The 27,341-nt window shown below is 41.5% G+C and overlaps 1 protein-coding gene across 1 annotated transcript; it reads right to left on the reverse strand.

Moving 5' to 3' along the window:
* AP1S3 (adaptor related protein complex 1 subunit sigma 3) lies at positions 1-27,341 on the reverse strand. Its single transcript, XM_060242194.1, has 5 exons — positions 27,203-27,341; positions 12,590-12,768; positions 10,314-10,422; positions 5,379-5,516; positions 1-568 (listed from the first exon to the last, which is right to left on the reverse strand). The coding sequence occupies exons 1-5, from the start codon at positions 27,284-27,286 to the stop codon at positions 533-535; spliced, it is 546 nt and encodes a 181-aa protein (XP_060098177.1). The 5' UTR covers positions 27,287-27,341; the 3' UTR covers positions 1-532.

Consider the following 27,341-nt stretch of genomic DNA (forward strand, 5'->3'; position numbering starts at 1 on the left):
TCTCGTTTCAATCTTATTTAATGCTTGTGTGTGGGCGTTTTTTAGGGCTATAGTGTATTAATGCTCTTCGTATAAACAGGTAAAAGTATTAATTAAGTGCACAGAGTACCAATACACTCAAAACAATGTTAAAATCATTAACTCAGGGTTTTTTTGCAAAATTATTATTAGTAGTCCAGAAAAATGATTACATTGAAAATAAATGGGTTTTTCTTTTACAAAATTATACTGAATTTGTCAGAAACTGACCCAAAAGTCATATAAATATATCCTTCAGTTTCTTAGAATGAAAAAACAGGTAGCTAAGAAATGCCCGAATGACACACATTCAATCTAGACAGCCAGAAAGATTAGATAAGAAACCTGTATAATACATGCAAGCTGTTGTAGATGTGCTACTACAGCAGACCTTCATCTTGACTCTTGCAAGAGTTTGAGGTTTTTGCTTTTCTCAAGTAATCTGGCACCTAGAAACAGCAGCTTTTACATGTACATTGTATGCAGCATCTTTGCCTGTCTATGAGGGTTCTAGTTAAAAGGCAGGCTTGCTCATATATTCTTCCATTGTCTGTAACAAAGAACAAAACATGCTATTAGTTTAATTGTTAATGAAGTACACAGAGCCTTTATAATTTATTTAGATACTTTTCTCCACTATGTGGACCCAAAGTGGCTTACAACATCTTTCTCTTCACTTTCATTATACCCTTGTGAACAGATCATGTGAGTTAGGCTAAGGCTGAAAGTGTGTGGCGCTCTGAAAGTCACCCAGAAAGCTTTCATGGCACAGTGGAGATTAAAAACATTATCTCTTCAATCCTAACCACTACACCATGCTGGCTCTTCTACTATACCAATGGGCAATGGGTTCAGTGCCAAGAGGCCCTTTAGAAGTTCCATGAAGTTTCAGAGCGTTGAAGTTAATTGATACACTTAACTGACGATGGTTAACAGAGCATACATGGCTGGAATAGACAGTCTCATCAGCATTCTAATCTGGTAGGGGTATCCAAGGTTCCCAAGAACACTATTCCCAAATGTTCAAACACATTTCTCACCCTCTGTACAAAATTTAAGCCTTTTAAAAGTTAAATCAGTTTTGAAAAACAAGGTGAGTAGATTATGAATGCAGAGTTCTTATTTGTCTTCTGAATTCAGAGCCTTTCCAACACACTACCCTCAAATTTCATTCTTGTGTCTACAATAAGAAAGGCCAACAATGTATCATCAAAAAAGGGTCAGAAAATACTAACCAGTCATCAGATACACAATTAACTACCACAGCGTGTGGTTGCCATGTGCCCACCTGGAGGGGGGAAACTCCTGCTCCAGGTGGGCCTTGCCTGTCAGCAGTCCTGTGGCCCGAGAGAGAAACCAAAGATTCCTGTCATGCCCATGGAGGTGTAACGTCACTTCTGGGTTATCAAGGCCCACTAAGCTCAAGGTTTCTGTGCTACATGCTCACTTCCTACCAACTTCCTACCAACTTCCTATAAGGCTTAAGGCTTTGTAAAATGTGCTTCACACCATCATGAATCCCTCCAGCTTTCTTTGAATACATACTCACTTATATGAATGCAGAACAAGGTCTAAGACAAGTGTCACCTTTAAGATCAAGTTGTGCAGGTATTGTGCATGCACACAAAAGCTTATACCCAGAATAAAATTGTGTTCGTCTTAAAGGTGCCACTGGATTCAAATTTTGTTCTGCTGCTTCAGATCAACATGGCTACCCACCTGAATCTATTTACACAAATGTAATACATGATTAGGAAATAAGAGGTGAAGCTGGTAATAGTTCCTATGATCATTTTGACCAGAAACAAAAAATACCCAGTTCTAGATGTTGCTAATTCAGAATTGCTTCCTCAATCTCTACTGATTTTGTCCATGCAAAGATATATCAGAAAGTGTAAGTGCTTATGTGAACAAGAACTGTATTGCTTGAACCAGCCCTGAGGGGTATGCAATATTTTCTGATTTGCTCTTTATCTCTAACAGCACATTTACACCTTACATATTTTTAAAAAAATATATCCAGAGCAGGAAACCAGCCAAAGAAGCAGTGGGGCCTTTGGCTATCAAAGGAAAAAAGGGACTGTTAAAGGAAAATGAGGAAATGGCAGAGAGGTTCAATGAATTTTTTGCTTCTGTGGTCACTGGGTGAAGTGCCCATACAGCCAGTGTTTTCAGAAATGGCATCTAAATAACTGCATCAAATTGAGGTGACAAGAGATGAAGCTTTAGACCTACTGGGGAAATTAAAAACCAGTATATCTCCAGGTCCTGATGGCATACACCTGAAAGTTCTTAGGGAACTCAAATGTGAAATATTTGATCTACTAACATGCATATGTAACCTATCACTAAATTCAGTTGCTATATCAAAAGGCTGTAGTAAATACTGTAACAATTTGTTTAAAAAGGGATCCAGAGGGGAACCAGGAAATTACAAGCCAGTCAGCCTAACATCTGTCCCAGGCAAATTAGTAGAAACTGTAATCAAAGATTAATTAGGCACACAGAGGTACAATGCCTGCTGAGGAAAAAAGTCCACATGGATTCTACAAAGGGAAGTCCTGCCTCACCAACCCTTTGGAGTTCTTTAAGAAAGTGAATAAACATGTAGACAACAGTGACCCAGAAGACATTATATACTTGGACTTTCCAAGACTTTTGACAAGGTACCTAACCAAAGACTCCTGAGTAAACTTAGAAGTCATGGGATAAGAGCATGGGTTCTCTTATGGATTAAAAACAGTTTAAATGATAGAAAACAAAGAGTAAGAATAAACTGATAGTTCTCACAATGGAGGAAAGTAAGCAGTGGGGTCCCACAACGATCAGTATTGGGGCTGGTACCATCAATGATCTAAGACTAGGGGTGAGTATTGTAGTGGCCAAGTTTGCAGATGGCACAGAATTTATTCAGGATAGTGAAAACCAAGGCTGATTGTGAAGAGCTCCAAGAAGACTTCCACAAACTGGGTAAGCGGGCAACTATATGGCAAATGAAATTCAATGTTGATAAGTGTAAGGTGATGCACATTGGGACAAAAAAAAATTCCAACTGCAAATATAGGTGAATATGCTGAGATGGAAAAAATTTTTTTGGGTTATAGCGGATAGCTCAACGAAAGTGTCTGCAGCAGTGAAAAAGGAAAACTCTATGTTAGGGACTATTAGGAAAGGGATTGAACATAAAATGGCCAGTATTATAAATACCCCAGTATAGATCTATGGTGTGGCCTCATCTGGAATATGGTGTACAGTTCTGGTCACTGTATCTCAAAATGACATTGCAGAGCTGGAAGAAGAACCAAGATGATTCAGGATTTGGAGCACCTTCCATATGACAAAAGGTTGAAGAGTTTGGGACTTTTCAGGTTATAAAAGAGACAATCAAGGGGGGACAAGATAGAAGTTTATAAAAGTATGCATGGGGTGGAGAGAGTTGACAAAGAGAAAAAATTTCTCTCTCTCCCAAAATACTAGAACTCAAATGAAGCTGATGGGCAGTAGATTCAGGAAAGAAAAAAGGAAATATGTTTTTACACAGAGGGTGATTAAAATGTGGAATTCACTGCCAGAGGATGTAGTGATGGCCAAAGGAATAAACTGCTTTCATGGAAGATAGGTCTATCAATGGCTACTAGCCATGGTGACTGAGGGGAACATGTTCAGAGGCCCTAAACCTCTGAATCCCAGGAGCCAGGAGGCAACATCAAGGAAACATCTCAGCCTCTATGCCCTGTTGTTGGCTCTCCAGAGGAACTGGTTTGACCACTGTATGAGACAGAATGCTGGATGAGAGCTGGACCATTGGTCCATCTTATTTTCTTACACATGAAATTTCCATAGCTAGTTAGGTAGAGTTGGGAGAGGTTTTATTCCAGCAGCAGTTTCTACATTAATGAGGCACTGCTTAACTGATTATGTGCTCCTAGCTTTTATATATAAAATATGGTTGCCCAGGTGAAACAGACAAATATTCTTGGTATATACTTGTTTATGTCGCTTTCTGTTTATGACCAAGGTAATTTAAAGAACAAATAAAATATGCCTTTATAGGACTCTAAATAAAGGACTCATCCCTTTTCAGACAGGAGCGATTAAATGAGCTGCTGGTGGACAGGAAGGTTGCCAACACACTTTTCTAGTGTTAAAGCTCTCAGGCAAGCAATTTATGCTTCCACTTTGCTGCACAAAACAAATCAGTAAAAGTAGCCAAGCACTTTTTAGGCACTAAGTGACTGAGCTCAACACTCCCATCAAATGTTCGGCAAATGGTGCGAGAAACTGATGAACATTCCTGTTTGCCAGCGAGGTTATTTTTGTTTCTAAATAATTCAAGCCCAGACTTCAGAATGCCAAGGCCTGATAGGGAAGGGAACCATGAACTATGATAGCTAAGGATATATTCAGATAACCACAACAAACTCTAATTATAGAATGATTTGGCAATGCCATGCATAAACACAGCTTGTGGCCATCCTTGTGCACTCTTTTGGCTCCTCTCACCTCCTCCTTCCCTCTTCCATGCAGAGTTCATTTAGACTCTTGCAATTTGATCCAGTTATAATCCGCCATATAAAATCAGGGTGAATATAGGCACCCTGGCAAATTTAGAGTCCCCCCCAACCCCTCCCCCCTGGATTCTAAACCTCAACCCCAATTCAGAATCCTAGCTTAAAAGGTGAAACTAACTCCTCTTTGCCAAGGCTTCCATCTTCAGGTGACAAAGCAAACTGGAGGTTGAAGAAACTAGAAGTGTTTGATCGAGCTCTGTGCACAAGAGGAAGAGAGAAAGTTTGGAGGAATGAAAGGAGCACACAAATACAATAAACAAGCAGTGGTTGTGCCCAATGCCAACAAGCCTCAGTTTATTTAGATTTCGTTGAGATTTCTTAATGCAGCCATAGTTGTTTTTTTAATGCCCACCTGGCCTGATATTTATACTTTGCAACATTTAAATGGTTACATTTCTTGCAATCTCGCATATTTTTCCTTTGGTGTAAATATATATTGGATCAGTCTGCAAGGTAACAAGGATCTCAGTCTCTCTTTTCTGCTAAGAAAGAGAGGGTTCCTTTGGCAAATAAAGACCTGCACATTATTAAGGAAAAGTAGCTTAATTGGCATCAACAGCAAAGAAATCAAGACAATGTGAATGTTATGCTGAGAGATTAAGAATTGGATTGTTGGGATACTAAAAACTAAATATCCTTTTAAAACTTTTTTTTAATTTTAACTTAGTTCTGTCTGCTTGATATTTGATTTTTTCCTGCTTTTAATGACAAGATCAAAACAAATTTTGAACAGAACGGGAAAACAGTCAAAAAAAAAATCCCAACCCCTTCTTTTATCTTTCTCCTCACCTCTTGTAACATGTCTGCATCTTCTATGGCTTTCACTGCAGATTTTTTTGACGTTTCTTGAATTTCCCCTCCCATTAGAAACTCATCAAGAATAAAGTATGCCTTTTCAAAATTGAAGATAATATCCAGTTCGCACACCTGGTGAGGATTAAAAGAAAGTGCATTCAAGCATGATTTTATGGCACTGAGCACAGTAATTTGGACAGCATGTCAAGACAAAACTGTTCTCTGTGTGCACCCTTGTGGCAGACTGTGAATAAAGGAAATGCAAAAAATATTTCAGTCTGAGAATATGTTCAGATTCTAAAAACATTCCAAGATCATTTTATTTTCTCAATATCTAGTGAGCTAATTTTGCAGTTCTAGACATACACTGGTTTATTTCCATCCCCATGTTATTAAAAGGGCAAGCAAAAAAGCAAAACAAATCCATGTTGTAGCATACTGAATTAACAAACAACATGAGGGATAAACAAACATTTACAGAACAAGGAAGGAATATTCCTTGAAGAAGATTGTCCTAAAGGTGTCCATTGCTTCTGCCTTATCCCTTAGAAATGCATCGTAAAAGACTTAATTGCATTAATGGCTATTCTCTTACTGGTCAGAATAGTCAAAAGGGAGGGAATGTAGGAGGGGGATTTGCATATCTCTGATTTTGACACTGCTTTCTCCAGTTTGGGGGTTCTTGTAATCTCTCTCTCATACACACAGTCATTCTTTACTCATTAAAAAAAAAATTGGTTCCCCTTTGCCTATACCTGGCCCCACTACATGGGTTTTTTGATCCACACTTTTGTGATCCGGACACAGAATTAGACACATAGCATGTAGGGGGTCCTGTGAGACTCACATGGGAGAGGAATCCCATCATCCTCCCACTGCCTTTGTAAGCTGAAATGCCCTCAAAACGAGGTTGGGAAATTAGTTAGGTGGGCACCTGGCTCACTAGGATCTTTTACCAATGTATACAAGGTCAACCATCCAGGAAGTAAGGCACAAGAATATATTGATTCTAGCTTTATTCCTTTTTATTGAGAAGAATATAGACTTTCATACAAGTAAAATAATCATACGATCACACATGCAGTCCTAAGAAATATAGATAGATGGATAGGGGAACATAAAGGTAGACATACAGGGTGATATTTCCCTATCGTAGTTTCCAAGGAAGACTCCAATAGCGACGAGTGAGGGCGTGGGTAAGGGACCCGAAACTGATCAGGAATCTGGGATGGCTCTATACAGCGGAATTGGGATACTGATAGATACACACACACACACACACGAGTGAAGTTGGGTCAGAGGTTAAGTAAAGTACCGTTGACCCTCAGGGGATGGGCGGTACGGGGAGGAGAAAGGGGAGGCTCTGCAATGACCATAAGGCTGGATTTCTGCAGTGGCCAATGGTGAGTTAATTGGTGGCAGCTTATTGGGTGCTGGTGACTGACCAATGAACATGCTAGATTGGTGAGATTTTCATATTGAAAGATACCCAGGGGAGGGTCCAAAGTGACCGCTGTGGAGAAGAATGGGAAGATGACTGTGAAAAGGGGTACTTAGGGCTAACACAAGGGTAACAATAGATATTCAAATCATTGTCTAGGTAACACCCATTTTAGACAAAAGACTTGGCTTTGGCTGGAGATGGTCGTCCTCTTCTTTAGTCTTCTTGGCACCAGTCTTTGTTCTGGGTTCCGCTGATCAAAGGAAGCGGCAGTGGAACACTTAAACAGTCTGTTGGGTTGATGGGTTGTCAGTCAGCCAAAGGTGACATCTGTTGTGTACGTGAGCCTATGGTTAAGATGGAATGGAGGCAAGCCTGTTGGGAAGATGACTGCATGTGGTGTTAGCCTTCCACGGTGGATTCTATGGTCAGTGCTTCATAACCGTTCACCTGGACAGCTCCTTGGTGGCGCAGTTTCTTCTGCTCCATGGCTGGTACTCGGAATGACGGGAAGATGTTCTTCCTGCTTATAGGCACTCTATACCGGTTTAGAGTGCCTATTTAACTCATGGCTATTTGTACAACACACGTCCCTTATATTCCTGGATAGGTGTACCCACACTCCCTGGCCAGACGAGTGTGAGTCACTTCTCCTGGTGCGCTGGCAACCATGCTGGTAACTACGATGTTCAAAAAGGGAGCTTTTCCTCACACCTTCACACATTGCAGGCACTTTCAGCAAGAGCAAGGTTTATCTGGTACAACAGAATGACTGAGGTAACTGTAGATCCAGGTGGATAGCCGTGTTGGTCTGAAGCAGTAGAACAAAGTGTGAATCCAGAAGCACTTATAAGACAAAGCTTTACTCAAGGTATGCACGTGAAAGCTTTATCTGAAGAAGTGAGCAGTGACTCATGAGAGCTCTTACCCTGTCACAAACTTTGCCAGTCTTTAAGGTGCTACAGGACTCTTTTCTACTGTTACAGACAGGCTAACACAGCTCCCCATCTTGATCTACAATTACCTTAGTTATTCTGTTGTACCAAAAAAACCTTGGATGGTCTCACCACTTCCTATTAGTCATCTAAAGTCTCACATCTTAAGGGCTTGTGTCTTCTGCTCTGGCTAGTGAAAAAGACTCTTAATCCGTTATTCTCCTCAAAAAACTGAACACTCTTACAGTTAAAAAGCAAAGGGGGCATCATCTATTACAGAACCCCACTCCCAATGCTCCAAAATACATTTAAACTGCTGCCCCCATTCAAGGTTAGAGATTCTGCTGCTAAAGTACAACCATACTGAAAGCTTAAATACAAAGATATCTCACATACACCAAGAAGTAAATTCCCTTTGCTGACAAATTTTATTTCCATTATTTTCCCTTAAAAGTTTGTCTACTGGGCACAAGGTAATGTGTCCAGACCACTAAAGGGAAGCAGGAATGGGACTATGTGAATGTGTACAATTGTCCCTGTATCATGGATACTATATAACCAACTCCTGAGAACTAAAAGCAGAACATGGGTTACCACAAATGGTATGCATCCCACTGCCCTCATTTTAAAAAAAATTCTGAATACTAATTTGCTCCCACAGCCCCTGTTGCAACAAACTGTATTTCCTTGAGTATTAAACTTAGAACCACTGGAGTGGATGTTAACCCTACCCTCCCACTCCACTATGCAAAGTCTTTCTCCAGCTTAAGGAACCTTCCTTCAACTTAAAGAGCTATTTCTGTTGGAGGAAAAGACAATCAAGTTGGAGGAAGGTTCCTTGGAGAAGGGTTTGATCACCCCTATTATCACATTACTTTCCCTTCAAATTTAATCTCATATCAGTTGCACATGAAAGCCAGCTTTGCTGCTTCCCGCAGGCCTTTTTGCCTACTGTCCTGTTTTCTTTTCCTGCCCTAAGTTGTACTTTACTTACATACAGAAGACCAAGGAAGCAAGCTGTGAGTATAACAGGCACAAGCAAGGCTTTTTTTCTGGAGGAATGTGGTGGAACAGAGTCCCGGAACCTCTTTGTGGGAACAAAATTCTCAAAAAAAAGTTTAATAGTTCATGAGGAGCACCCATGTGTTTCTCTTTCATTTTCCTCTGGAGAATTCTGGCACCTCTTTTTCCAGAAAAAAAGCCATAGGCATATGTGTGAGTAGAATTAGCAAAAGGACAAATAACTTTCCTTTGTTCACTGACCAGAAGAGCAACCAACAGAATAGACAGCAACAATGCTGCAGGTTCTGTTGGCAAAACCTATCCACAGGCTACCCTTAGGACATAGTATCAGCCAGCACTCAAAACAGCAATGGGTTGGGACCAACCAACCATGAGTGGAGTTTTGTTTGTGGAAAAGGACAGTCCTGTCTCCTCTTCCTCCTGCAGTACACTGCAATCCCCACCCCACCCCCCAAGCACTGGTCTTGGGATTCAAGTGTCCCCATAGTGTTGCCAGGTCCAATTCAAGAAATATCTGGGGACTTTGGGAATGGAGCCAGGAGACATTGGGAGTGGAGCCAGGAGCAAGGTTGTGACAAGTATAATTGAACTCAGAAGGCAGTTCTGGCCATCACATTTAAAGGGACCACACCCCTTTTAAATGCCTTCCCTCCACTGGAAATGAAGGATGGGGGCACCTTCTTTTGGGGGTCATAGAATTGGACCCCCTGGTCCAATCCATTTGAAACTTGGAAGGTGTTTTGAGGAGAAGCACTGGATGCTATGCTTAAAATTTGGTGCCTCTACTTCAAACAACAGCTCCCCCAGAGCCTCAAATATCTGCACATCAATTCTCCATTATACCCTATGGGAATTGGTCCCCATAGGGAATAATGGAATGCCCAACAGACATTTCCCTCTCCCCACCCCGCTTTCTGATAACCCTGAAGCAGGGGAAGGGCCTCCAAACTGGAGGATCCCTTGCCCCCACCTGGGGATTGGCAATCCTATGTCCCCAGGAAAAGCACAGAGGTCTGCAGTGGGAGAGGGAATCAGTACAAATCACACACACACACCTCAGAAAAAAATGTACTTCTTTCAGCTGAAGATGACAGCAGGTTATAACACAACGCTTTCTCAAGTGGCGTTTTGCTACAGATAAATCATGTCCTCTTAGATTTCCATACTGGTACTGAACACGAAGATATGCAAGGAACCAGCAGAAGTTACCAGGAAATGTCTACTGATAGTTAGGATTCCTCAGATCTTTCCAGGCCATACTAAAGGCCCGGAGTTGTGACAGCAGCACAAATTATATCATACCACAAGCCTACCAGCTGTCCCCTCAGCCCCACACAAATTATTTCCCCCCATTAGCTTGTTTAGTCAAACAGGTTGTTTTTTGTTTTTTAACTGAAGCAGACTATCACGTAGAAAACAGTCAACAAGTTATCCTTAGCTCAAACTTCCAAAAACAAAACAGGTTATACTGTACCTCAAGTCAGTTCTGTAGATAGAAACAACAACCATTTGGTTAAATATTTTACTTACATTGCCAAAATATCTGTCCAACAACTCTACATAACGATGGACAACTTCTAGAGTAAGAAGCTCATTATCCTGGTCTTCAGTCGCACAGCAGAAATATAAACTAGCATATCTATATTTTTAAAACATGAAACAGATGACAATCAAGATTACATTAAGGCTGTAGATCAACATTTTAATTATATGATCAGTTATCTTCAAATAACAGTTTGTTTCAATGGGTTGATATATGATGAGATAATTAATTTTAAAGTATCTAGAAAAGTCCCTCATTAGTGCTCCTAACTTTATAGACGCACGCTACTGTAAACAACAGGATGGTCATCATCTCAGATACACAAAAGTGGATGGTGAATTCAGTGCAAAAATCAGAAATAATGAGCATGACGAAAATAAAAGCTTACTTGATCGCTGCATAAACCTTTCCTGCAGCTGTGTTCCAAACTAGTCTGAATTTGTTCTGCTCTCATTATGAGTTCAACTGTTGTTGGGTTTTTTTTTTAGAGATGGGAAGCCAGCTGTCAATGAAGGCTCATACCCTTCCACAGACTTTGTTAGTCTTTAAGGTGCTACTGGACTCTTTTCTACTGATTTTTTTAAAAAATCTGTATAACTTTAAAATGTGATATAGACAATAGCTTTTCAGAAATTTGAAGACTCCACAACAGAACAAGACTGAGAAGGAATGTGGCATATTAAGGCTGAAGAAATTTGGGTTCAAATGCCCTTGAAAGTTTACAGGGTCAGTCACTCTCAACCAAACCTATCTTGAGTTTCTTCCAAGTTGCCCTGAATTCCTAAGGCACTTGTAAATGTTTTACATAAATAAAACCATCATAGGGCATGAGACTAAAATGGAAAAAAGGGAACCATGTGTGATGGAGGCAGGATGGAATAAAAGCATAATAGATTAATTCAATAAACATATTTCCACCATAGGCTCTAGTAAAAAAGGCTCTGGAGTGACCCAACAAAAATGAACCCATGAGCAATGACTGCTTCATCTTAGATTCTGTCCTTGTGACCATACATCCATTGAAACAGTCCCTCATGTTTTGCTCCACTGTTTGTTATATTTATAGCTTCGTAACTCACTACTGCATCCCATTTTGGAGATATCAGGAGGCTGTTCGGATGCCTTAAAAGTCTGTAGGCTCCTGAATGGTTACTCCCCAAAAGACACTGAAATAGTAGCCAAGTTCATTTTTCTGGCCACAGTGATACGCCAAAGGATTTTGTAGTCATAGTTTTAATTGATAACGATGTTTCTAAATTTTAACTGTACTTTTTGTATTTTATGGGTAATTTTTATTCTGTATAACTTGGTAATCCTTTTATTCTGTATAACTGATTTCTTTTATGCCAATAAAGGCTGATGATGATGATGATGATGCTTCATCACACAACTTTGAAGTCTTTGGAAAAAACTATCATCTGTACCTGATCTTTGCTGGACATCTTCTCACTAATCCTTCAGCCATATTCATCAGAAAGTTGGCTTCAGAATGTGGAACATTTTGGTACTTTCTTTCCAATTAACAAAAATTGTGAAAGCATCCAGGCTACTAAAAGAAGAAATGGAATCCACTACTACAGCAATCAAAGGAGCTTAAATGCTTCATGGCAAGTTTAACTTAAATTGGAACTTAATTTTCATTTTAAAAGGAACTCAAACACACTTTACTTTCTTGTATTCTAAATATTTAAAACATTCTAAATATTTAAAACATTTGGTGTATGCCAAGCTAACTCTTGAACAACTAGCTAATACTTGGTGCTCATCACTGGCTGCCTTTAAATAAGCAAGATTTAGCAGGATGCCAGCCTCTAGGTGGGACCTGGGGAACCCCCAGAATTACACCTCATCTCCAGACTACAGAGATTCAGTGAATATGGATGCTTTGGAGGGTGGACTCTATGGCATTGTACCCCACTAAGGTCCCTGTCCTCCCCAGGTTCCACCCCCAAATCTCTAGGAGTTTTTCTATATGGAGCAGCCAACCCTACCCCAGCACCCAGGGAGGTGGCCAGGGGGGACCTAGCAACCATACATTCAATACAATGACTGTAACTCCTGTCAATATCTAGTGATTGCTGAATGGAGCTGATTTCATCTTGATTGGCAGTTCAACCAGCCAAAGCAGATAAATCTAGTGCAATTTATAATCAAGCTGACTTGTATTTACAGTCTTTTATAAGTGTATAATCTTTTTTTCTCAGAAACCTTACTGGAACGGGTACAGTTTGTGGGAATAGCTGACTTATAAAACTACTCACACCTTTTGTAAACAAGCTTAAGGTCTTTCCAATCTACAAAACTGCTCATTTTGGGATTGCGAGCCAGAATAATCTGCACAATTTCTCGGGTGATCTTTTTCTTTTCTTTCTCAGGCAGTGTAATAAACCACTTCTGAAGTCTTAATTTCCCTTGTCGGCTGAAGAGGAGTACAAAGTGTATCTAGAGTAAACAGAACAAAATTTGGTAATATAGAGACAAAAGCTATAGACAGTTACCTTCCGATAAACCTGCATTTCAGCGAAAATTTGCCAGTTATTGAATAAAACGAGAGAAACATTTGAATTCCATATGAGCACAATAAGATTTCCAAGAGAAGATGTGGTTACATTCAGTGAATATACTGTTATATATGCTCTCCATTTTTATGAGCTGTGCTATCTTGGAATGGTTGATTCCCTTTGGATGAAAACATACATGATCCTTTTGTAATATTTGTTTCATTTTCAGATATACAAAAAGTGCACAGGTGACTGCAAAGGCCAAATGGTACAAGGCACATCTGTCATTTACATAAGATTACCATAGAGAGAAGCTGAAGCATCATGAGGTGTAGGATTAGCTCACAGCAGTCTCTGTCTGCTTCTCCCTCTCTCTCTTTCACATTCAAAAACTGGTTATTCCTTTATCAACATATGAGATATGAGGGGTCACCTTCTCCAACTCTCACAGTACTTGAGCAGAGTTATCAGGGGACTTCCCCTTAGCATGGAAACATCAGACAGCCACTTTGGCCTATAAACCTAATAGTGGATTACTGAGCCAGCAGTAGGCTTCCCAATCCCCAGGTCCCAGTGGGGGATTCCCCGTTTTTACAGGCTTCTCCCCGCCCCCAGCCAGCTTGTCCGGCGGGGGAAGTCCCGCCCCCCACAATCACCATGTAGTTTTAGAGCTCCTGCGCCTTTAAGGCTGAGCAGAAAGCAGGAAACAGGAAGGGCTTCGGAGAACAGCCCCTCCCTTTGTTTTGCTTTCATTTTCAGATCAAGTAAAGTTCTGCAGGAACAAGACCCAGTAAGTATTTGTGTGTGAGAGAGAGGGAGGGGGCAGGGGATTCCCTGGTTTGGAGGCCCTCCCCCTGCTTTAGTAAGCATGTGGGGGGGGAGGGAAATGTCTACTGGGCACTCTTATTATTCCCTATGGAGAACGATTCCCATAGGGAATAATGGGGAATTGATTTGTGGGTTTTGGAGGTTCTGGGGGGGGGGGCTATGTTTTGAGGTAGAGGTTCCAAATTTTCAGTATAGCATCTAGTGCCTTTCCCCAAAATATCCCAAGTTTCAAAACAATTGGACCAGGGGGTTCAATTTTATGAGCCCCAAAAGATGGTGCCCCCAACCTTCATTATTTCCTGTGGAAGAAAGGCATTTAAAAAGGTGTGCTGTCCCTTTAAATGTGACGGCCAGAACTCCCTTGGAGTTCAGTTATGCTTGTCACACCCTTGTTCCTGGCTCCACCCCAATGTCTCCTGGCTCCACCCCCAAAGTCCCCAGATATTTCTTGAATTGGACTTGGCAACCCTAGCCAGCAGCCACCACACTACATTAACTACAGGATGCCATGTTAAGTTCTTTCACATAATAAAACTGCACTGAATTCCACTTCCTTTGCAGCAAATAAAGTTTCCTTTATACAGTTATAGTTTCCACACCCTTCTCCCACACATAATTATTGTTATTTATTTACAAAATTTATAGTTGGCCTTTTTGCCCTCTTCAGGACCACTAATGCAGCTAACATATGAAAAAGTACAAAATAAAAACACATCTTAAAAACCATGAAAAACAAAAAACACATTACAATGCAAATAAAACAGAGCTAAAATATATATGCAAACATTTTAAAAACAATAAATAAAACATAGGGAATGGCAGTTGTCCTGAGTTGCCACCCACCTAATCTCAGAAGGCAGAAGCACCTGAAGCAGGACCTCAGGAGATGACCACTGTAGTCATGTAGGTACTAAAGGGAATAGGCAGCCCTTCACATATGTTTGTGCTAAGTCACGGCTTTAAAAGTCAATACCGGTACCTTGAATAGTACCTAGAAACAGATTGGGAGCCAGTGTAGATGGGCCAAGGCTAGAATTCAAGTAGGACCATAGCCTAGGGTTGCCAGCCTCCAGATAGGGCCTGGAGTTCTCTCACAGTTACAACACAAATTCAGAGATCAACTTCTCTGGAGAAAATGGCTCCTTTGAAGAGAAAATTCCTCCTTCCTATAGCATTATAGCCTTCAGAGTCCTCCCCCTTCCTTAAACCTCAGCCTCCCCAAGCTCTACCCCCAAACCTCTGGGAATTTCTGACTTGTAAATGTCAACCCTATCAGAACCACTACAACATGGTGTCAGTTCTGGAACTACCCTCAATTAAAGTAGACCTCCAGTGTTGTCAGGAGGTTAGCTTTAATGATTGATAAGATCAGTAGCAATACATGTCTGTGTCAGATCTGGTGCACCTGTTATTCAGCCAACCAAATCTTGGGGCTTCATCTTCAGTGCAAAAGCCCGCACAAAGCAGTACAAAATGGTTCACACTAACACCTCTCCCCTCCCAGACAATATGCAGTTGAAGCTGGCTCTGGGATGAGATAAGACAGTCTTGAGAAGGCAGCTCCAAAAACCTCTCCACAGGGTAGAAACAAATACGTATAATTGTTACACAGACAGGCCAAAGCTGGCACAGTCCACACCAATGCTCCCTCTTAAGCTGTTGAGTCTTGTGAGCAAAAATTCTACTTTGCGAGCCACTGGCATTAAAGTTTTGAGAAAGCAATTTGGCTACTGCATAAATTAGTTTGCTCCGGGGTCATCCTTCCAGAGCTGAGAAAAAATGTGTGAGCTGCTGGCTAAGAAACTGTGAGCTAGCTCACAATAACTCAGCTTAGAGGGAACACTGGTCCACACTCCCACATAGAGTGTTGCTGCATAATGTCAGCAGTGTGATGATGTCACTTCTGAGCCTGCTTTGCAGGGTAGGGCAGGGTATAAATCTCAATAAATAACTAAATCAAGACTGGCACCAATTTCCCACTCACCCTACGCCGCTCTGACGTTCCTCTTTTCAGCACGGCATCCTTCCGATTTCCCACTGTCTGCCCCAGGGCTTCATCTTGTGTTGCGGTTTTTGCGAGTCAAAAAGAAATTGCTAAAAACCAGTTTCTTGTTGCCACACAAAACCAGTGACGCAAGCTGAAGCCCTGGGGCAGACAGTGGGAAATCAGAAGGACGCCCCGCTGAAAAGAGGAACGTCAGAGTGGCGTAGGGTGAGTGGCAAATCAGTCACAGTGGCATTCAGTTGTTTGAATGGTACAATTACTTTCCACTGCTGCTAGGACTACATGAGGAGTTATTGGCGCACAGTCTGAGAAAGAGATGAAGAGCTCAACATGAAATGTGATGGAATGAACACATCTTTAATGCTGTGACAATACACAAAATCCAATTCATAGTAAATACAAAGCAGTTGTCATTGAATTAAACGAAAAAGTCTAAAATGCGTAGCTTAATTAGGTACAAAATACATTTATTCATCTTTGGCTTATCAACTAAATTAGGCAGTCCTGAACTTCAACCAACTCCATGAACGTCTGAGACTGTGGAATTACTCAATAATTCTCAAAGTCAGTGTTTGTTTTGATCCATTTGTTTGCTTTTGGATTTAGTCACGCAGAAGCCCTTCAAATGACTTTCATTGTATCAACTGTATATATACATCCCACATTGGTTTGATGCAGACTACAAGTGAAGAAACTGCAAGTGCCTTCTTATGAGATTTATGCCTGAAGACATCGAAGAACACCTGGACAGTGATGCAGGAGAACCTGCTGCCAACTCTGTATAAGGAAATGGGTGGAAACTCCACCAAAATCATGTTTAATCTGTAACCCAAAAGAGATTATATCCAGGGGATCGATGCTAACCCAACAATAAGCAATAGGAATCCACCTGGTGTCATTATTTTATAAGCAAGGTGACAAACATGCTATAACCATACATTAACCAAACAAGGTTATTAAAGGTACACAACCGATAATACAGAATCAATCATGGGGATAAAGCAATTTCTCCAGCTTACCTAAGTGACTCTCAAGCAATGGTATCTAGGGTTCTCTATTGCTGAATATTGTTTTAGACTGTGACCCAGCACTCATGAATAGTTTGAGGGTTGGCAACAAGAAAAATTTTAGTATTCCCTCCCCTCTACCCCATGCATTTTTGCAAGGGGAAAAAATGGTCATGGAGCAGACTGCTTGTCTCACCTCTGGTTCCACATGTCTCCTTGACAGACATATGAAACCAACAGCAAGAGAAACAGCCTCCTTTCAGCCCTCCACAGCCATTTTTTTCCCCGTAGCGAAAACACATGGAGTTGAAAGAAGGAGATGCTGAAGCCCTTTTACCACTGTACCATACTTGGGAGCTCAGTTGGCACCCCACACACAATTTTTAAAGTGAGTGCTGGATCACACATTAAATGTGAGTGATGTTGAGTTTCCTGAACCCAACTCACATTTCACGTACAGTCTATTCCGACCCCAGTCACAAAAAAATCTCCAGATGTATTTACGTTGTTCAGAATTGGGGCATTCCTGTCCTTACATTCTTGTGAGACAAACCACCTGAAGCCACAGATTTAGTGATATCATTAAAAAGTAGCAAAATTGTGAGCTACTTATTTTATGATATAAGTAAACTTAATGTAGACTCTCTTTTCTGCCTCAGGCACCAAAATATCTTGTGTCACCTCCAATTTGGAAAACACACTGTGATGAATATAAGATGAACTGGAAAATGCCAAATTAAGTATAAATATATCCCATTCTCCTTCCAAGAAGATCTGTGTAAAGATTGTCCCATATGTACCCCCATGAGAACCATGTGAGGTCAATGAGCTTAACAGTTACATGAACATTTGAACGCAGGTCTCAATCCAAGTCAAACACTCAAGCAATTACACCACTCACTGTGATATATTTCACAAAGGATTATCCAGTTTTTTAGTCACACTGGGACAGTTACTCAGTTACTAAAATCCAGAGCTTCAAAATACATGGCTTTGGGTGGAGCATGCCCGCTACAATTGCGAAATTCATGACAGTTTTGTGGGCGTATTATTGTGAATCATGACTCCCTTTTCAAGATTACACTAAAATGTGGACATCGCTTATATTTCATTAGCAGCTCCAGCTTACAGAATACATTTCTTCACTTACTTCCATTCCAATCAAGAGGAAAATCAGAGAGATACCCTTCCAAGCAGAAGCCTGAGCATCTGAACAAACAATTATCAAGTAACTGAGGAAATGACAAAGGGTGGTGTTTACTGAAGATGAGCTCCAACCCCCCACATGAAGCCTGACATTTTTCAATGAATTTTCAATGTTCTGAAGTGTATGTGAGTCCTAATAAATCATAGTGATATAGGAACTGATTTAGTGTGGCTGCTTCCCACTGCGCTCCAGTAGTCTCTGTAGTGAATGATAGTGTGGGTTCTTCCCACAACATTGTCAAGATGTACAGGCATATGAAAAACCTAATGCAACTGAGATTCATCTTTCAAACCTTTTCAGGAAGACAGGTAAAATAATATATATGAAGCAGAAAGTCAGTATTTGTATGTATTGATAGAAAAGTTCTATCAACACCGAGGGGCAACAACAGAGCTCTAGCTCACTTCCCTCTGTCTCCCAGCTCTATTTATACTCCTGGAAAACACTGTAGCCCTGTTCAAAAGTTACAGTGAACACACATACCTTCTGTGTACATTGTGCACTTGACTTTTCTTTGCATGTGCTTTGATTAATTTTTGTTATCGTCAATACATATACAGCTTAACAAGTGATTGAAACTGCACATTTATCCGGCTACTGGTCTTCAGTTTCATGTGTAAAGTGAATACACATTGGCTTTTTCATACAAACAGATGTACACATGTACATGCAGGATATATGTGCATTCACTGTAATATGTGAACAGGGCTTATACCATCCAAGGTGAAACATAAGGATAGCACTGCACACCATTTTCTAGTCTGTCCTGTCAATTCCCCTGCAAATCTCCCCATAAGAAGTTTATCATAACCAAGAATGCAGTTCTATGCAGATCAATCTGAAATCCACAGGCCCAGATTGGACTAATTCTGCATAGACTTGTACTGCAAGAGATACAGACACAAGTTAAAACAATTTCATCAAACATAGTGCCAAAAATTGACTGTAATACGGCATTAAAGTCATACATCATAAATATGGTTGCTCTGGGTTGGGAAATAACTGGAGATTATGGGGGTGTAGCCTGAGGAATGTGGGGTTTAGGGAGGGAAGGCACTTCAATGTGGTATAAATAATGCCATATCCTCCAAGTGAACTGATCTCTGTTTGTCTGGAGATCAGTTGTAATCCCAGGAGATCGCAAGCCAACACCTGGAGGTTGGCAACCCACAGGTATTTAAGTAAAAGAACACAATCTAGGTTAGGGACAAGCAAATCAGAAAGGTAAGAGTTGGAATCAGTACTTTAAATCCATGAAATTTTCTGTTCCCCAGCTACAAATGTTATGGCCCTCTGCTTTTTAATTTGAGCAAACATTTAAACGCAGCAGAATTTAACCCAATTTTCCACACACACAATGCTTCCCGACTCTACTCCAGTCCATTTAGCACATACTATGCTCTTGGTCTGGTATAATTAAAAGACAGAAATAGCAGCAGCCTAACAGTGAAGCCTTGCTGATTATCCTTGCCTTGTGCTGAACATTCTGGGCCTCAAGCAAAGGCGTTTGTCGATTTAAGGACTTGATTCACTTCATTTCAGTGACACCTCACCCAGCTGATCACACATCTCCACTTGGGGCAATCAATACACGGTTCAAAAAGTAGGCTCCAAGTTGTGAACAAAGAACAGACTGTGCTTTTCTGTTCTCTTGTGTATTCATGTATCACAATGACATAATTATAAGAGATACAAGTGAATTCATCAAGAAACAATCTACTAAATTCATTAGGGCTGTTGTACCTCAGCCTAATTGCTTGCCCATCTACAGGAGCAACACTTCAGGGCTCTCTAAGGCAGCTTCTGCTCACAGTATGTTGTATATGAGGGAAAGAGACAGACCAGTGTGTATAAAGAAGCACTGATTGCCATGGAATATGCGACCTACATATTTATAGGAAAACCACAAGAAAGTCGTACCCCAAAAAAGACATTTTAAAAAACAAAAAATATATTTCATCATGAAAAGGTCTAAGAATTCAATCTATATATCTAATAACCATATGTAACCCCATATATACCAAAATAAAAATAAAAATCTGTACAACTAAGCCACCCAGGACTAGAAAATCAGTCTTTGCAAACTTGGGGAAGGAAGGAAGGATCAAGTCAAAAGAGTAAGGAGTGCTGTCTGCACATAAACACACTGAAGGAGAGAATGGAATGCTTTAGCAGCTCTACATAATGCACAACAGCAGTGCTGGACAACAGCACTATGAGTAAAAGGACTACTAGTAAAGGCAAAGGATACAGTGGGTAGGGAATGGAAGAGAACAGGGCAAAGGGAACACAGGAAATGGAAACAGAGATGGCTGGGGAGCAAAGATAATGGTGATGACAAGCAGGAGGCAAAGGGGAAGCAGAACAAACTGCAGTGGAAGGCAGGAGAGGAGGAAAAGGCAGTGCAGGTAGAGAGGCTGGCTGAAAGAGAAATGGCATTTTCCCTCCTACATGAATCCTTGATGGTCTTCACTTTTTATTCTATGTGCTATTACAACTTACTTTTATATGGTTCCAGTCCCAGTACACTTAGTCTCCTAGGAATTATAATATGTCGAGTCATTGTGTAGTGGCAGTGATGACAAAGAAGGAGGAAAATGGACAGATGGGCTAAAATGATGCAATGCCCTAGAATTCACAAACATCTGTAGCATATTCTAAGCCTTAGAACGTTCAGGACATTCTAGCTCTATGAAATGAAAAACCAGTTCTAAGAAAAATCCTCAGACTGTGATGGCAAGATGAATAAGATGGAGAACTAGAATTTTCAGTGGAAGCTCCGGAAGGAAAGGAAGATAGGGGTAGTGAGCCAAAAGGCAGGACATGCCTGATTGAGATTCAGGATAGGTAAAGGAGAGGCCTGACTCAAGAAAAAAGTTGTCGATACAGACAGGAAGATGACTAAATCTGACATGGAGCCTAGGTACAGGAAGGTTATGAGGTGATGCAGACAGGAGATTCAAATTTGGGTCTACCAAATCCTAGATGGACAGTAATCACTATACCACACTGGTTCCTAGCTTGGGGAGTGTGCACAACAGTAACACCATACTTCTAAATTTTCAATAGGATGTACATTTGGATCCATATAGTCTCATTTGCTTTGACTCTTGGAATCCTTATGTTATTTCAATAGGAAGGGTAAAACTATATTCAGCTAGATTCTAAGCACTCTGAGTGCAGGGCTGCATTCATACCAAGGATTTCCCACATTTCAGCTACATCACTGGTACAGGCTTTTTTCTCGTGTTTCCACATGAAGTTGTACTCATGCATGGACTATTAACTGCCTATTCCTTCCACACACACACATACACAGATCTTCTTTATTTAAAACCTGATTTTAAAAAAATAGTGTTTCCTGGGCAGGACACTACTGGCACAAAGCAGTTTCTTGTGTCTGAATGAGAAACTACAGAATTGTAAAGGACCATCCCCTTACAAGAATTAGCATAACAGATACAGGTATCTTAAGAAGTGAGGAGTGAATCACAAAATCTCATACCCTGCCACACATTTTGTTAGTATTTAAGGTACTAGTAAACTCCTACTCTTTTTTATAACAGAAAAGAATTGCCTGCCTTTTAGACAGTGGCAAAGGATAGCTGGCTCTGCAAAGGGTTATTAAAAGTATTGTACTATTCCTATGTAGTAATGTATGGCTGTGAGAGCTGGACCACAAGGAAGACCGAGCGCAGAAGAATAGATGCTTTTGAGCTGTCGTGCTGGAGAAGACTCTTGAGAGTCCCTTGGACTGCAAGAAGATCAAATCAGTCAGTCCTAAGGGAAATCAACCCAGACTGTTCCCTGGAAGGTCAGATGCTGAAGCTGAAGCTCAAATACCTTGGCCACCAAATGAGAAGGGAGCACCCACTGGAGAAGATCCTGATGATGGGAAAGACAGAAGGCAAAAGAAGAAGGGGATGGCAAAAGATGAGATGGCTGGACAACATTACTGATGTAACAAACATGAATTTGAGCAGACTTCGGAGGATGGTAGAAGACAGGAGGGCCAGGCGTGACTTCGTTCATTGGGTTGCAATGAGTTGGACTTGACTGTGCGACTGAACAACAACAACTATTTCTATGTAGAGTTACTCATGCTCATTGAACTTTCTTTAGAAAACAGAAGAGAATTAACTACAGCTCAGCAGAAATCTAGCATAAATGGAAGTGCCCCTCACATTAGCAAAAGGCATTTTAAGATCCAATGCAGTGTCTTGTTAATTCGGAGAAAGGAGGAACTGGATGAATTTGCTGACTCAATTTTTTTACACCTGATTACCAATAAAGAAGTAAGAGAAGGAAGGTAGAGAATTCAGAGAGAGAGAAAGAGAGAGAGATCAGCTGGGAAGGGCATCCTCAGTACACAGCACAGCTCTTTGTTTATTGTGTTCTGGAAATAATGTGGTACTTAGTACTGGCAGCCACTGGGAAACTGCATATAATCTAAGTCAGGGGTGTCAAACATGCAGCCCGAGGGTCGGATTAGGCCCCCCAGAGGGCTCCTATCAGGCCTGCAAACAACTAACTGTCATCTGCTTCCTTCTGTGCCACAGCTTGCTTTTCCAAATGCACAGGAGCAACAGAGCAAAGTCTCCATTTTCTCCATTGGCTGGCCAGCACATAAAGCAGTCATTTCATGTTTTCCTCTGGATCTTAGGCTCAAAGCATTGACCATGAGATTTCTGTAATTAATGTCATTAAATCAAAAGTAGTTTTGCAACTTAAAGATACACACCTGAACAGCATACTAAAGATTGCTACAGAACAGAAATTGTTTCTAGATTTTGAAGCAGTAATTCAGAGCAAGAGGTGTCAGTCATCAGAAACTGTTAAATAAACAAAATATTGCTAGAGTGCTAATCTTGTAAGCATAAATAGCAGCTCTTGACCATCTCCAGGCCCCCTCTCATCCCATCCTTTCTTTTCCTTTCATTGGCTGAGCTGCTGTAAAAGGATATCATTGGAAGGGGACTGTTGAGTAATAAAATATTGAGCACTGCTACTCCTGTGAGTGAGATTGTTCCAGTTTCATTGGAAGCCAATCCGCACACATTCCGAGCTAAGAGCAGGAAGGAGTGCATGCTGTTGGCAGGGAGGGGAAGACAGGGTCACAGATTATGGAAAAGTGAAAAATAGGAGATTAGTCATATGTTTGGACAGGTTCTTCACACATCATTCATGTGGACATGCAGGGAGAAAAGGATACAAGCAATTAACTGCTTTAGATAAAAAGAGGCTGAGAAATACATTTAATTATACACATAAAGGATGGTTATTGCCTTATCACACCAGCTGTCAAGCAACATTGCTTCCTGTTTGTTTTCTCCTTTTCCTCCTTAGCTTCCAATTATGAGACCCTGCTGTTACCTTTTCTATTGAAATCACCTGTTCCTCAGAGCCAGGAACTTGTAGATTTGTGTTTAGTTTGATAATCAAAGAGCAAGCTTGCCATGTGTAAATAAGCAAATAATTCATGAAATTGCCTAACATATAGCAGCAAATCACAAAGACAGCCAAGTCAGATTCCGCCCCCCCATTAGCCTTCTGCTAATCTGGTTACATGCAGGGACTACACAAACAGTGCAGTTTCCACGTTCAGAGGCAACCTGCTTCTGAGTCCCAGTTGCTGGGGAAGACCTGCTTCTGTGATCCTTCATAGGCAGGCGGCAAAATATTGTCCAGAGAAGCTATTGTCTGGGTAATGTTTCTGCCTAGACCAACCAGCAATTCTTATGTCAGGGAACAGAAAAAAAAACAATCACTGAATACTGAAAACTGTATTTGACCACAACTCAGTTCTATGCATGATTACCTGGAAATACATCCCACTGAACTCTATGGCACTTACTCTCAAGTATGTGTGCAAAGACCTGCAGCCAAAGCTAATTTTTGAAATTATTCTCAGAACAATTTAGAAACTAAGCATAAAAAAGATCAGTTAAACCTCCCACTCTCTCACTAGCCTAGGTCTGAAACTAGTCTGATTAGAAAGATGAAAAAAGTTCTTGTTTAAAAAATGTCTTTTGATATCTTCTGGTAATAACTCCATGAATCATTTAGAAAGTCTATCTTATTTTTCAGCAGTTTTCAATTTAAGTCATGAAAATCCGAACTGCAAATGAAAAAGGGGAAGTTCTGTATAACCACATTAGGCTGATTCTTAAGAAGTAATCTAACTTAAATTCCTGTTACTACAAACGTCACTTCTATCTGATATATCAGTGGTGGCCAAACTGTGGCTTGGGAGCCACATGTGGCTCTTTCACACATATTGTGTGGCTCTTGAAGCCACACCCCCCCCCCGTCAGCTGACTAGAAGGCATCTCTTTGTCTCTTTAAATCATTTCTTCAAGCCAAGTCAGCTGGCAGCTTGGAGAATGTATTCAAAGTTAAAGTTGCTTTCTTTCCACCTCTGCCTCCCTCCCCCATCTATTTTCCTTCCTGCCTTCCAACATCTGATGTTCATGTCTTGTGACTCTCAAATATCTGACATTTATTCTACGTGGCTCTTAAATTAAACAAGTTTGGCCTGTGATATAAGCATACAAACAGACTATATCATTTACATTTGTTGGAGATACAATTGGAACTCCAGGAGTTAATTCTCAATTTAGGCACAAACTTGCTTAGGGAAATCACTGTACCTCAGAGCAGAATGCACACTCCCCTCCCCAACAAAAGGCTGCAATTGTCAGTATTTCCATCTCCCTCTCAAAGTAGTAAATCATATCCTTTGTAGTTATGCCTTCACCTCATGCTATTTCCCTGTCTCTGCCACCCTCCCCTCCCCATCAACAGAAGGGCCAGTCCTCTAGTAAAAATGTCAATAGAACAGCTCCAACCTCTGGGCAGTGCTTTATTTCTCGTTGTAAAGGAAGAGAAAAGAACTCTTTTTTTTTTGCGTTAACTCTTTTCTAATTCTCACTTTCCAACATATCTCACATACATAAAAGTCAGTTTAGCACTTCTGTTTCTCAGTCATGTTTAACTGCCTGGAGATGGAAGAGTTGAAGCATCATCATGTGTCTGGCAATATGGAAGTGACTTGGTGGGAAAAGTGGAACAGCAAATCTGTCACACTCTCTAACCACCAAGATGCCTATTAAAATCAGCAGAAGCTATTCAGGCAGTGACTTCAGTGGTACATGGAGAATCTTTGCCACCAACCTAGCACTCCATTGCCTGCTATATAACCAATGCTGAAAAAAGGGCCATAGCCAGACTACAAGGATCATGGCAGCAGAAGGGGAATGTAATTGTTTATATTATACCTTCAGTGCACAAGGGGGAAAGGGGTTCTGTCCCAAGCAGCAAACAATCTCAAACTTGCCTCAGCGAAAACAGAAAGAGGCGGCAGAGACAAACAGGAAGAAAATGCATTCATTCCATATCCCTAGTTTTCACCAGGCTATGTGCCTCCATTTTCTCGAGAATGGATAGCTGTGAGACCAAGACAGAATTGCCTTCCCTTCCTCTTGGACCCTATCAGCAGTGCATGGAAAGTCAGATGCTCTTCCTGTGTTTCAGAAACGATGAAAGAAAAGTATGCTGTAGCTAAGCATGTGGCTCAAACTCCTTTGCAAGTGTCTCCAACCAGTCTACTATTTTGGATAAGTAAATATACGTGGGATCCACCCACCATTTGTGCATTGGCTAAAACTGTTTGGTAGCCCCAGAAACTATATGTGCTATCTGAAACTCATAAAGCAAAGTTCATCCAAAAGGACAAAGAGAGGAAGGAGGTGGGTGGGTGTGAGATAACTGAAAACTTTTCCGACAGAAAACATACAAATCCAGGAGCAAAATCCACTCTTTGCCATTTTGGTCAGCATACAAACGACAAGCGAAGGAGAGGCAAAAGATCAGGCAGCCAATAGCAGCTTTATTAAGAACCAGGAAGAGCCTGATTTGAGCTCAGGAATGTTGTCGAGCACCTTAATTGCCTGGCCACCTCTGCTGCCTGCTCTTTTATTTGCCTGTTCTTGAAGATGACTGAAACTTGGAGTGTTTTCACACACAATAGATAACACCTTTTTAATGCACTTTTGCAATTGTTTGCATGTGAATGCTGCCACATCCAGTTGTAAAGTGCATTGAAAGTGCATTATCCGGCATGTGTGAAAGTGCCCTTAGTCACACTAAGGAATCTGTGACGCCATGCAAAGTGTAGTGGCACTCTTCTAATTCTGTTGATTTCAATGGATTCAGAATAATGTAACTTTGCCTAGTGTGACACCGTAGGTCCCTTTCCTGTCCTCCAATCTTATATAGGCAGAAATGCATTTTAAGACAAGTTTAAAAATAAAAACACAGAACCAAAGCAGAGGTCTGCGCTCCCAAGTATCTTTGGTGAAAGCTACCCAGGCCACAGTGTACCACAAGCAGAAATGTGGAGTGGACATGGTACTCACAGACAGGACGCTTGAACACAAGCAAGCCGCAAACTATCAGAGTTGGAGAGAAATCCCCTCTAAAAGTCAGTGTCATTATCCACCACCTCCAGGAACTTGTGATGCCCCAAAAAACAGGTAAAAGGGAAGCGAAGCCTGCATCAATATTTGGAGAGTGGGTGGGAAAATCCAATTTCAGGGCTGCTTACTGTTCTCAGCAGCTTTAACAACCAATTTCAGGCAGCAGAAATCCAGCAAGCACAGCCTGCCCCACCCTGGCGTTTCCATGTTGGAGAAAACTATCCCACCTAATTTCTGCCTGCCCCTCTGCCCAGAGGAAGCCCTTAAGGCCTTCTTAAGCGTTCCAAGGCTACTTTTTATAGTTTTATTCTCAGCCCCCACAGAATGGGAGGCAGGAGGAGACTTTAAACACAAAAAGTGGATGGAACAGCAGCTCCTCCAAACCGGTCCGTTCTTGGCAGTGCATCAGGCAACAGGTAGAGGAAGGCACCGCAGAGATAAGCAGCGGCCACTGAGAGGGGAAAGGGAAAATGCCCTTCCTCCGCCCTCATTCATTCCTCGAGCGGAGCGGAGCAGGGCGGGGTCTACGGCCACTGCAAAAGAAGGCACCGGGCAGGCTTCCTTTGAACTCCCACTAAGCCCTGAAAAGCTGCTCCCCACGCGCGCACCCGACATCCCCTCTTGCTTCAGAGGAGGCCATGCAACTCGGCGTCCTGGGGCAGCCAGCACGCAAAACAAGAGTTTGCACGGCGCCGGAGAGCGAAAGCGAGCCCAGCCTCTGGGCGCCGGGGTTGTTTCACCTGGATCCGGCAGGTGCTTCCTCGCCTGGGTGACCGGAAAGCCCCCGGGGCCAGCCCGCCGCCGGTCTTCTCCTCGCCCTGCAGCGCCCCCCCCCCCCTTACCATGCTTACCATGGCTGCCGAGGCTCCGACCCCCCGACCCCCCCGTCGCCGCGACAGGTGAACTCCCAGCGGCTCTCCCAGCCGCTTTCCCATAATGCCCTCCACTGAAAGTTTTTAACTCCTCCCCTGGCCGCGTCACTCCGGCAAC

Source organism: Heteronotia binoei, chromosome 6, assembly GCF_032191835.1.
Source record: "Heteronotia binoei isolate CCM8104 ecotype False Entrance Well chromosome 6, APGP_CSIRO_Hbin_v1, whole genome shotgun sequence".
Lineage (NCBI taxonomy): Eukaryota > Metazoa > Chordata > Lepidosauria > Squamata > Gekkonidae > Heteronotia > Heteronotia binoei.

What these genes read in the sequence shown, in the direction of transcription:
- AP1S3 (XM_060242194.1), bottom strand. Translation starts at nt 27,286, where the DNA reads ATGGGAAAGCGGCTGGGAGAGCCGCTGGGAGTTCACCTGTCGCGGCGA. An exon ending in TCGGAGCCTCGGCAGCCATG is followed by an intron (nt 12,769 to 27,202) that starts GTAAGCATGGTA and finishes TGTTTACTCTAG; the next exon opens with ATACACTTTGTACTCCTCTT. An exon ending in TGGACAGATATTTTGGCAAT is followed by an intron (nt 5,517 to 10,313) that starts GTAAGTAAAATA and finishes AATCCTCACCAG; the next exon opens with GTGTGCGAACTGGATATTAT.